General features: G+C 48.7%; 1 protein-coding gene across 1 annotated transcript in view; it reads right to left on the bottom strand.

Annotated features, from left to right (window-relative positions):
* DCPS (decapping enzyme, scavenger) overlaps positions 1-11,114 on the bottom strand; it is a 40,684-nt gene extending 29,570 nt beyond the window's left edge. Inside the window, exons 1-2 of the mRNA XM_045555405.1 lie at positions 10,861-11,114; positions 9,427-9,601 (exon numbers count right to left, since the gene is read on the bottom strand). Coding sequence (XP_045411361.1) covers positions 9,427-9,601; positions 10,861-11,067 — 382 coding nt within the window. The 5' untranslated portion in view covers positions 11,068-11,114. The remainder of the gene's footprint in view (positions 1-9,426; positions 9,602-10,860) is intronic.
* Positions 11,115-12,188: the final 1,074 nt, after the last annotated feature.

Raw genomic sequence — 12,188 nt, 5'->3', positions numbered from 1 at the left:
ACAAAGCATAAAAGACTTCATTACACTTATGCACAGCACATACTGTGACAATGCGAAACAAAAGCACAGCTGACAATAGTTGGGAGACGGTGAGGAACAGAAGAGGTAGGGGAAAGGCTGGAGGCACTGACAATGTCCCTCCCGTATTTAGGATTCCCAAGGCAATAAAAAGACATATAGGCCGGGCGCGGTGGCTCACGCCTGTAATCCTAGCATTCTGGGAGACCGAGGCTGGTGGATCGCTCGAGGTCAGGAGTTCGAGACCAGCCTGAGCGAGACCCTCGTCTCTACTAAAAAAATAGAAATAAATTATCTAGACAACTAAAAATATATATAGCAAAAATTAGCCGGGCATGGTGGTGCATGCCTGTAGTCCCAGCTACCCGGGAGGCTGAGGCAGGAGGATCGCTTAAGCCCAGAGTTTGAGGTTGCTGTGAGCTAGGCTGACGCCATGGCACTCACTCTAGCCCGGGCAGCAAAGTGAGACTCTGTCTCAAAAAAAAAAAAAAAAAAAAGATATATAAACATTAAAAATTGGGAGGAGAGGAGAGTGAGGGAGATGGAAGTATACTTTCACTGTAGAGAATTGATAATATTGAAATTTGGTAAATTAAGAAAGAGCTGTATAAGCATGTTATTCACTTAAGTGTCCAGAGGAAACCACCAGAAGCACTAATCCCAGCAATGTGCTTAATAACGGCTGTTCTGGGAAGCAGGACCAGAGTAGCACAGAGGGGTACAAGAGCCTGTTCCTGTCCATTATAAGCCTTTTGCTGCTATCTGATTATTTGACCGCGTGATTGTATGACCTTGATAAATCCCCTGGCCTGACCCCAGGGACTCTAATTCTGTAGGTCCAGATTCTATATTTGACAAAGCTCATTAAGCAATTCTGATGAATAGTTCTAGTTAAGAGCCATTTACTAATAAAACCTGAGATTTTATTATATCTCCATTCAAACCTGAGATAAATGATCCCATGATCTCATAAGATAAAGAAACCTCCTGAGGCAGGCTAGCGAGCTATTTGATTCCTCATTTCTTTCTTTCTTTTTTTTTTTCTGAGACAGTGCCGTGGCATCAGCCTAGCTCACAGCAACCTCAAACTCCTGGGCTCAAGCAAGCCTCAGCCTCCCGAGTAGCTGGGACTACAGGCATGCGCCACCATGCCCAGCTAATTTTTTACATATATATTTTTATTTGTCCGGTTAATTTCTTTCTATTTTTTAGTAGAGATGGGGTCTCGCTCTTGCTCAGGCTGGTCTCGAACTCCTGACCTCGAGTGATCCTCCCGCCTCAGCCTCCAAGAGTGCTAGGATTACAGGCGTGAGCCACCACGCCCAGCCCAACTCCTCATTTTTCATTCAGGGAAACTGAGTCTCAGCAATTCAGTGACTTTCTCTGGTATTGCCTGCTGGCCACAAGCCTGCAGTATTTCTCGTGTTAGACAACTATGTCATTCTGGGGGTGTCCTGGCTGAGACCTAGCTGGCAAGGCATTCCCTGTTGTTCACTGTCCAGAGAACTCTTGTCCCTCAGCTCAGCTGCAACGGGAGGCCTGCCCCTCGAGGAATGGGTGAGAGGCCTGTGCCAGTCTGTGACGGAGAGGCACCCACAGAGCCTGGTACCCGATTGCCTGGTTCTCTTCCAGTTGCTGCAGGTCCTGCCTACACTGCCCTATTCTGCCACAGCTGGCATCATCCTGGAGTTGACACCCCCACCAAATGCTGGGGAGAAAAGGGTCTGGCTCAGCCATGCCCCTGCCCCAGAGAAGAGGATGCACTTAGAAATGAAAGTCTGATAATCCCCAAAACCCAGAAGTAGGAGGCTGAAACTGAACACCTTCACTTTCAGCAACAGTAACTAAAAACCAAACTTGAGAATGAGGACGGAGTCCTGCAAATTCATGGAAGAATATTCTAAGTCCATCTAAGGACTTGCCAGTTTGTCTTAACTTTCAATTAGGAAACACACTGTACATATAAAACAAGGTGGTGTGTACATAAAATATGTACCACTTAAAGAACCTAAAATCAGGCCAGACATGGTCACACCTGTAAGCCTAGCACTTCAGGAGGCCAAAGAGGGAGGATCACGTGAGCCCAGGAGTTCGAGGCTACAGTGAGCTATGATTGGACCAGTGTACTCTAGCCTGGGCAACAGGGTGAGACTCCATCTCAAAAAAAAAAAAAAAAAAAAAAAGACCTAAAATAAAATAAAAAGAACACACATGCACAGAACACATAGTTCAAGAAACAGAACATAACTGGAATTTCCCTGCCTTGCCCTCATGAGGGATAATCACCTTCCTGATTTGGGAGTTAATCATTTCTTGTTTATCTTCATAGTCTTATGGTGTATGTATGCATCCCTAAGCAGTATATTGTTTAGTTCTGCTTGTGTTTCAATTCCGTATCATTGGAATCACACTGTGTGTACTCTGTGTCTTGCTTTTCTTGCTAGACATGGTGAGATTCATCATTCATTGATGCGTGCAACTGTAGTTAATTTTCACTGTCATCTTAAGAGAGGTAGCAGAAATACACCTCAGTTTATCTATCTATTCTGCTGTTGACTGTTTCTAGTTTGTTCTATCTTTAACAATGCTGCCAGGAGAACTCTTCAGGGAATGGCTAGTTTTTTAAAATACTCCTTCCAAACAAGTCCTCACGCCTCCATCACGCCTCCTTGCAGATTTTGTCTCTGCAAGGAACACAGGGCAGAAAACCCTGGCCTGTAGCGAAAGTACTAGGAGTTCTCTGCAACCAGATGTGATTCCCGGGATCCCATCCGTCTGCTCCCCTCCTTGGCCTCACTCACACGCAGATGCCATCTCCTCTTTTGAACCTGAGATTCCACCTCCTGCTTTACATTGGAGAAAACAATTGGCTTTTTTAGAGGTAGCCTGGATTCTGAGTCACACCCTTCTCCCTACTGTCTCCCCACTTCTTCCCCAGGTAAGAGGGAACAGACTTCAATGAAAGGGCTCCATTGATAGGCCACAGGGAGGAGGAGACACGGGCTCTGCCAGGCCTGGAAGGCCAAAGGAAGCGCTCAGATGCCAGCTGCCCAGCCACTAGTTCCTCACATGTGCCACACGGCAACAGAAATAAGAAAGGAAATCTACCCATGGGCAGGGCCAGTCACTTTTCCATGTCACATATATTGTTCCATTTAAGGCTCATATAATTTGAAAGGTAGAAAAACAATAATAGGCAACACAATAGTAACACTTTGGATACAGACTATATGCTGGCTCCAGTGCTAACTGATTTATATACCTTCTCTCAATGGGTCCTAACCTGTTACCGTGGTCATGAAGTCAATTTAGGGGGTTAAGACCAGCATTTAAAAAAGGAAACAGGTAAGACTAGAATTAGACAGAAAATACTAGAAAGTACCCCATAACTAAGGGTAAAGCACTGTTTTGTGAAACTTTTGTTTCACTCATATGCATGTATATTCATTTATGCATATTGGATCATAATATGAAATGTATTTCTCCCTGTGGGCAGAGGCTAAAGGATGTTGTAAAACACTTCCTGGCCGGGCGTGGTGGCTCACCCCTATAATCCTAGCACTCTGGGAGGCCGAGGCATGAGGATCGCTCGAGGTCAGGAGTTCGAGACCAGCCTGAGCAAGAGCAAGACCCCATCTCTACTAAAAAATAGAAAGAAATTAACTGGACAACTAAAAATATGTAGAAAAAAAAATTAGCCGGGCATGGTGGCGCATGCCTGTAGTCCCAGCTACTCGGGAGGCTGAGGCAGGAGGATTGCTTGAGCCCAGGAGTTTGAGGTTGCTGTGAGCTAGGCTGACGCCACGGCACTCTAGCCTGGGCAACAGAGTGAGACTCTGTCTCAAAAATAAAAAAATAAAAAAATAAAGAAAACACTTCCTTACCTATTTCACAACTGTCCCATTGAGGTATGTTCAGTTACTAACCTAATTTAACTGAGAAAATAGCTGAAGCTACTTCCTCAACTTACCTGTGCCACATACCCTGGCCACCACCTCACTCCATGCTCCCAACATAATGGCCTCCTTTCTGCTCCTCTTTCCTCCCCTAGAACATGTGCTGTTCCCTCAGCCCAGAGCATTCTCCCCACAGCCCTCACCAGCTCTCAGCATGGCTGGTTCCCTCCCATCCTTCAGGCCTCAGCGTGGCTGCCATCTCTGCTGCAGAGAGCCCGCCTGGAGCCCTGGTCTGAGCAGCCCCTCTCCCACGCGTGGGCACTCAGACATCTGTTTGTTGTCTGCCTTCCCCACTAGAGCTCCAAAGACAGGGACAACATCTGTTATATTCACCAACACGTTCCCGGCGTCCACTAGAGTAGCTGGCACGTAGCAGGCACTTCACATGTGTTAAATGGATAAAGAAACATCCCAAGTCCTCACGGTTAGTAAATGGCAAAGCCAGGATTCCAACCCAGGCCTGCTCTTAACCCCTGCACTGCCTTCAAACTCAGGACAGTACAACGCTGCCCCCGTGCACACACTAGAAAGTGCTAGCACCGGGACAGAATCCAGGCACGTCCAACTCCCAAGGCTCATGCTCTCGCCATTATGTCACATGGGTGAGGAGCCGTGAGTGGCTCACAGGAGCAGCCTCTTGTGGTCAACTGAGAATGTGGAGGGGATAAATGAATGAGGAGGCTACAAAACCTTCAGACTGGAGAAGAAGAAATTTGCCAGTGACTGAAGAAACACCAGAAGAAATCACATGAGCACATGACTTCTTCTGTGTCCTGGAGAGCAGTCAGCCCAGAAACGAGGGTGGGAGCTCCCTAGGCAAGCAGCATTCTGAGAAGGAGGCCTGGAGAAACAGCCAGGGACAGCAGAAGCATGCAAAGGGCAGCCGTGCAAGGGGCACGGAGGGCTGAGGCTGCAGGGCCTGCACTTTAAGGCTCCTTGGGGGGGCAGCGTTGAGCTGGTGATTGTGAGAAAGAAGAGTCCTGAGAAGGCCCTGGCTGGGTCAGCCGGCAGAGGACACGGAGCGGCCACAGGGACACTTTGGCAACGCTGCCACCCTGTGGCTGTGGAAAGCCTGGCCCACAGGAAACACAATCTACAGATGGGTCAGTCTGTGGGTTCCTTCTTCAACACTCACTTATTGAGCACCTACTACGGGTCTGACATGGCTCCAACCTTCAAGGAACTCTGCCCCTTCTAACCAGGGACTGGCCAAACCTTCTCTTTTTACCTCCCTCTTTTCATAATAACTTGTGCCCCTACCCCAAACAAGACTGAGGGCAAGGATGTCATCTTATTCATCTCTGAAGTTACAGTACCTAGAATAGTGCCCAGCACACCAGAATAATAAAGCAGCTACTATTTAATATGTGCTAAGTGTTTTTATTTTATTTTAGAGACAGGGTCTCGCTCTGACACCCAGGCTTGAGTCAGTGTCACAATCATAACTCATTATAGCCTTGAACTCCTGGGCCTCCTGAGTAGTTGGAACTATAGGTGCACACTACCAGACTTGGCTAATTTTTTTTTTGGTAGAGACAGTGTCTCAATATGTTACTCAAGCTGGTCTCCAACTCCGGCCTCCAGTGATCCTCCCATACTAGCCTTCCAAAGTCCTGCAATTATGGGTGTGAACCACCCTGCCTAGCCTTGTGCTTTTGAATACATTCTCAAATTTCACCTTTCAGTGAGACCTCCAAATGGAGATGTGGAGTAGAAGTTTATTTCAATACAAGCCTGGAGTTCTTGGAGAGGTCAAGGATGGAGAAATAAAGGTGGTGTCACCAGCACACAGAAGGTATATTTTTAAAGTCCAGTGCCTCTAGAAGCCCAGTGCATATGGCTCACCAGGATATTTTGCCCAAATGCAGACTCTGATTCTGCAGTCTGGAGTGGGGCCTGAGATTGTTTCTCACAAGCTTCCAGCTGGTGTCCATATTGCTGGCCCACAGACCCCACTTTGAATGGCAAAAAATCTGGAACAGGGGTTAACAAACTATGGCCAGCAGGTCAAATGTGGCTTATGTCCTGTGTGTGTATAACCAGCAAGCTAAGAGTGATATTTTCATTTTTACAGGGGCTGAGAGAAAGAAAACAAAAGAGAAGGAAGGGCCAGGCACGGTGGCTCACACCTGTAATCCTAGCACTCTGGGAGGCCGAGGCGGGAGGATTGCTCGACGTCAGGAGTTCAAGACCAGCCTGAGCAAGAACGAGACCCCATCTCTACTAAAAATAGAAAGAAATTATATGGACAGCTAAAATTATATGTAGAAAAAATTAGCCAGGCATGGTGGCGCATGCCTGTAGTCCCAGTGACTCAGGAGGCTGAAGCAGGAGGATTGCTTGAGCCCACGAGTCTGAGGTTGCTGTGAGCTAGGCTGATGCCACGGCACTCTAGCCCAGGCAACAGAGTGAGGCTCTGTCTCAAAAAAAAAAAAAAAAAGAGAAGGAAGGAAGAAGAGGATAAGGAAGCGGGGAAGGAAGGAAGAAGGGAGAAGATGGAGAAGAAAAGGAGACAGAGACCATTTGTGCCTCACAGAGCCTAAAATATTTACTCTTTGGTTCTTTACAGAAAAAATTTGCCAACCCCTGATTTAAAATATGACCCAGGGACAGGTGTTTAGCTAAAAAAGGGAGAGACAAGAACCAGACCTTTAAGCAAACTGTTGTGACTTCCAAATCACCATGCCTGGTTTGGGTAGGGAAAGTAAGAGTGCAAGGCACTGCATGTACAGTTGGCCCTCTGTATCTGTGGGTTCTGCAACTGTGGATTTAACCAACCATGGACCAAAAATATTGGGGAAAAAGATAGAGGTTGTGGCCGGGCGCGGTGGCTCACGCCTGTAATCCTAGCCCTCTGGGAGGCCGAGGTGGGTGGATCACTCGAGGTCAGGAGTTTGAGACCAGCCTGAGCGAGACCCCTGTCTCTACTAAAAATAGAAATAAAAAAAAAATTATCTGGACAACTAAAAATACATATAGAAAAAATTAGCCGGGCATGGTGGCACATGCCTGTAGTCCCAGCTACTCGGGAGGCTGAGGCAGTAGGATCGCTTACGCCCAGGAGTTTGAGGTTGCTGTGAGCTAGGCTGACGCCATGGCACTCACTCTAGCCTGGGCAACAAAGTGAGACTCTGTCTCAAAAAAAAAAAAAAAAAATAGAGGTTGCATCCATACTGCAACATGTACAGGTATTTTTTTCCTTATCATTATGCCCCAAACAATACAGTGTAACAACTATTTACATAGCATTTGCACTGTACTTAGGTAGTAAATCTAGAGATGATTTATTGTATACAGGAGGAGGAGGTGTGTAGGTTATATCAAATACCACAACATTTTACATAAGGAACTTGAGCATCTGTGGATTTTGGTATCAGCAGGGGGTCCTGGAACCAACCCCCGATGGATGCCATGGGACAACCACATGCTAAGAAGGTAGGAAAAGATGAGCTAACCTCTGAGGCTTCCGCGGGACTGGGGCTGGTCCTGGGGAAGGGGTTCTGGAGACATTTGGGGTTCTGAGTGGGAAAAAGGACCAGTGGTGAACCAGTAACTGTCTGTCTCTTTCAGTGTTGATCCTGGAACAAAACAACATAAACAGAAAGAGAGGGCAGGGACCACCACCACTGGTGTGCACTGCGACAGAAGTACTGGGGGCATAAGATAAACAGGAAAGCCTGGGAATTCCACAGGGCTGTCCTAGAGAGCAGAACCTTCTGAGTTTTGGCCAAGGGTGCGGAAGGTGGGTACAAGGATTGGGGGAGGTGTGGGAAAGAGTGTGGCAGCAAAATAACAGCCCCAGAGCCTGCAGTTTGGGGACCACCCCAAGCTGAGTCTGGCTACAGTGCCTTCTGTCACGCTTCTGCCACCCTGTGTTGAGGAATACATTTGCTTAAATGTCAGCGCCTGAGAAAGTAAATACAGCTGTCCATTTCCATCAACTTGAACCAATTAATCTGGCTCTCTTTCAATGGAGGGCCAGGCTGTTTTGCTTTAAGTTGTGAAAGGTTTGCTTGCCTCATCATCAAGTAAGTGTTCACACGTATTTCTGAAGGACAATAGCACCCTTTCATGGGGTTTAGGGAAGACGATCTATCAAAAGACCATGCAGCAGGATATCTGTAAAGCCAAATTGTTCTTAAATGCTGGAGGGCAAATAAGAAGACAAAAGGATGTGACAGAGCTGTCAAATGCTGCAAAACAGACCCCAGAATTTCCTGGTTGCAAGGAACCTTTAAGGTCAACCAGTCTCCCTCATGTTTCCAGCAAGGCTGCCTACAAAATCTAACCATCTAGAGAAAGCACACACATGCCATGCCTGGCTTTTGGCATGGAATATTCTCCTTCTTTTTAATAAATTAAAAAATATTTGTAATCAAAGATAAATCTCTGCCTTTTAACCCAGGAGTTCCTCCCCTTCTCAAGTCCTCCTCTCTAGATCACACTATCGGTCTCCAACACCAGAAAGTAGGCACCTTCAGGGAAGTGACTGATCTTTGCAGCACCCAGCACACTGGTTGGCCCCATACTATACAAGAGTGGTGGGCAAGATCCCAGTCTACTGAAAGACCTTAGTTTTCCTGCCACCTGCTGGCTATGTGGTTTTGGACACGTTACTTAATCTTTCAAAACCTGTTTCCAGCTGGGCTGGTGGTTCACTGCCTATAATCCCAGCACTTTGGGAGGCCCAGGCAGGAAGATTGCTTGAGGCCAGGAATATGACACCAGCCTGAGCAAGACTCTAACCCTACAACATTTTTTTTAAAAATTAGCCAGGCATAGTAGTGCTGGCCTGTAGTCGCAGTTACTCAGGAGGCTGAGGCACGAGTATCACTTGAGCCAGAGTTCAAGGCTGCAGTGAGCTATGATGATGCCACTGCACTCTAGCCTGAGCAATAGAGCGAGACCTGTCTCTAAAAAAACAAAAATTAAAAACCACCCCCCCACCTGTTTCCTCACCTGTAAAGTCCCTCACAATAGGGCTGTTTTGAGAATTAAATGTGTTAATACATGTAGACCACTTGGAATGGTGGCCAGCAAACAGTAAGGGTTTAGCAAGTGTTGAAAATGATTTTCATTCAATTAGTAGATGAACCTATTATTCTATCCCATGAGTCACACTCTCTTCCCAAAACATACTACACCAGAACAGGGTTTCTCAACCTTGACACTGTGTCTTTGTTGCGGAAGCCTGTCCTGTGCATTGTAGGGAGTTTAGCAGAATCCCTGGCCTCTACCCACTAGCTGCCAGGAGCACCCCTGGGCCCTCTCCCCAACCCTCACCCCCAGTTCTAAACAAAAATGTCTTCAGAGATTGCCAAATATCCCCTGCGGGAAAAATTCCCCCATCTTCATTGAGAACTATTGTATGGAGAGTCTGGTCACTACACCCCCTAATTCCCTACCATCCCATTCTCCTCACATGCAGCCACCATGGCCACCACATGCTCACCATTCAGTTGTCTTGGAGGGAACAGGTGATACGTGCTGTAGATATCATTGGAGAACTGCAAATGGAGCTCGGGGCTGCCAGTCAGGAGCTGGGCCACCTGCTCTACCTGAAATGGTGTCTTCTCCAGGATGACAATGGCATCCTCTCCATCCCCATCCCTCAAGGCCTCATTCACCTGTGGGCAGAGACATCATCAGTGTGCTCACGGGCAGAGCCACAGGTGAGGCCCAGAGAGCAAAGGCAAAAGCTCCCAGTGCTTCTGAAATCTCAGCACTTGGGATTTCCTCCCCTGCAGTCTTCCTTCTGGGGAAGTCTAGCTAATGGCACTCATGTTTCTTCTCTTAGAGAAGGCACGACAACCCAAATCCTTGTGGCCTTTCTCACACTTTTCTTCCAAAAGATGCTAAGCTTCTCAGCTGTCTTTTACTTTAGGCTTACAAGATTTCCATCAAATTCTCCCCATTTTAAAAGAAAAGATGAAAAAACTGAGGTCTTGAGATATTAAGTGACTTGCCCAAGGTCACATGTTCAGTGCTGAAACAGAAACTAGAATCTGAGTCTCCCAACTAACTCCTACCTGGAAGGCTCTCATGGCTAACAACCTCAGCAGACGCTGCACACTGAAGACAGGTGGGGCTGAGAAAACCAGACAGAATCTTGTAAAAAACAAGAGACACAGAGAGAAACATGGAGGCCTAGGCCCAGGCGCCCCCCTACCTTCCCAAAGGTGAGAGTTCCTGTTCCTAGCCTGGGAAAGCTCCAGGCCGGCCCTGGTTAGGCCCCCCCACTAGTGCCTGGGATGGTCTTCATCTCTCCTCAGCCCCTGCCAGAGAGCTGAGCGCATGGTATTAGAGCCAGCTGTGTGCATCTGTCTCCCCCAGAGATATTTTGCAGTCTTGAAGATCGGGGATGGTAACTCTCATCTCCACATCCGCACACCTAGATCAGAGCCTGGCATGCATGAGAGCGCATGTGTGGAACTGAATTAACAATTTAATACACTGTCTCCTGTTAGGGCTTAAGTCACTAAAGCAGGGATCATAATTTCTGCAGTCTCTATGTCGTTTCCAGGGACAGGGACGAGCAGGGAATCCAACAACATTTACCGGGCTCTAGCCCCTTTACATGTTGAATGAATGACGATGAATGGCTTGGAGAATTTAACACGTGGTTTGTGATCTGCAATACATTCTACAATTATTAGCAGACATTTCTAGTGAAGGAAACATTAGAAAAATTAGACTTAGATGTTTATTCCCTTAATACCATGGGCAATCTTGTCGCCTATTACCCCTCGCCATGCATTCTAGTGGTGCAGCCCGCCTCCCTCGAGTAATGTGACTGGTATTTTCCCGCGGAGATCCGCAGAATTCGCCCTCAAGGAGACGACTGGTTCACTCCTCCCCGCGTCCCCCCGCGGTCACCTAGTGGTACCTTCCCGTGTAGGAAGATGACTTTGTCCCGCGCAGACTCCCTCAGCACTTTTTGCACTCTAAAGCCGGAGAACGGTAGGTGGACACGGGCAGAGGTACCATTCCCAACGCCAGTTCCCCTCTCCTCTGTGCCGGGGGCCTCCGCCGCCTCCGCGTCCTCTTGCTGCTCACGCTTCCTCTTGCTGGGCTGAGGCGCCGCATCCGCCATTCTGTCCGGAGCAGGAGAGCGCCTGCGCGCCAGGCCGCGCCCCGCCCCCGGCCGCCGCGCCCCGCCCCCGGCCGCCGCGCCCCGCCCCCGGCCGCCGCGCCCCGCCCCCGGCCGCCGCGCCCCGCCCCCGGCCGCCGCGCCCCGCCCCCGGCCGCCGCGCCCCGCCCCCGGCCGCCGCGCCCCGCCCCCGGCCGCCGCGCCCCGCCCCCGGCCGCCGCGCCCCGCCGCCTCCCGGCGTGCCTCGCGCGCCCGCTCCTGCCGGCTGTGCGCGCGCCTCGGGACGCGGGGCCGCCGGCCTGCAGGGGGCGCTTGTCGTCCGGGGGTACCGCGCGGGCCCCGAGGCGCTGGGCCGCCCGAGGGGACGAAAGACGGCGGCGAGTCCCTGAAGCGGCGGGCGAGAGGGCGGTGCGCAGCGCAGGGGGGCCGCCAGCCCGCCGGGGGTGTCGGTGCTGGGCGCCTCGTTTGGATGCTGACGTTTTAATCACGGTCGCACCGGCGTTGACTGGTTATCCTGGAAGGAGAGTTTCCGAAGCTAATCTGCGAGCCCATTTTATTCTTTGGGCGATCTTTTTTTTTTATAGCGAGCACTTAAACCTTTTCCATTGTACTCCTATTTTCGTAAAATTTTCACTGTGATCGATTCTTTTCATTCTAAACACTTTTTGCTGAAAAGAAAGGTAAGCGAAGAGCCGGGGGTGACATTCCCGTCGCCGCCTGCTTTCCTCCCGCCGGAAGCCCCCACCGGCTCCGCGTCCGCCCCGCCTGCGGTGCGGGGTGTGGTTGGCAACACGATTCCTCTGTCAGAGTTTCTTTTCTTTTTTTGGCCATATAAAATTTTTACTTGTGATTTCTGCTTTTGTTAAGTTTTTTTTGTTGTTGCCATTGTTTCTGGGTAGCTGGATTTTCCTTGGTATTGACAGATCTAAATTTTGTCAAGAAGATTTGATACTTACATCAAGTTTTAGTCAGCCATACATTATTTTTGCCAGTGTTTTATTTTTTCAGACAGATCTAATGGGTTTGGGACATTTTTTTCAATTTTCAATATTAGCAACAAGAGGAGTTTTGTCAGTTTTTTTGTCAATAACAAAGGGTATTATGTGTTAATGGCAGTTTGATTT

This window comes from Lemur catta, chromosome 7 (assembly GCF_020740605.2).
Source record: "Lemur catta isolate mLemCat1 chromosome 7, mLemCat1.pri, whole genome shotgun sequence".
NCBI classification, from domain to species: domain Eukaryota; kingdom Metazoa; phylum Chordata; class Mammalia; order Primates; family Lemuridae; genus Lemur; species Lemur catta.
Note: the sequence above shows the minus strand (reverse complement) of the source record. Positions and strands in the feature narration are given on the sequence as shown.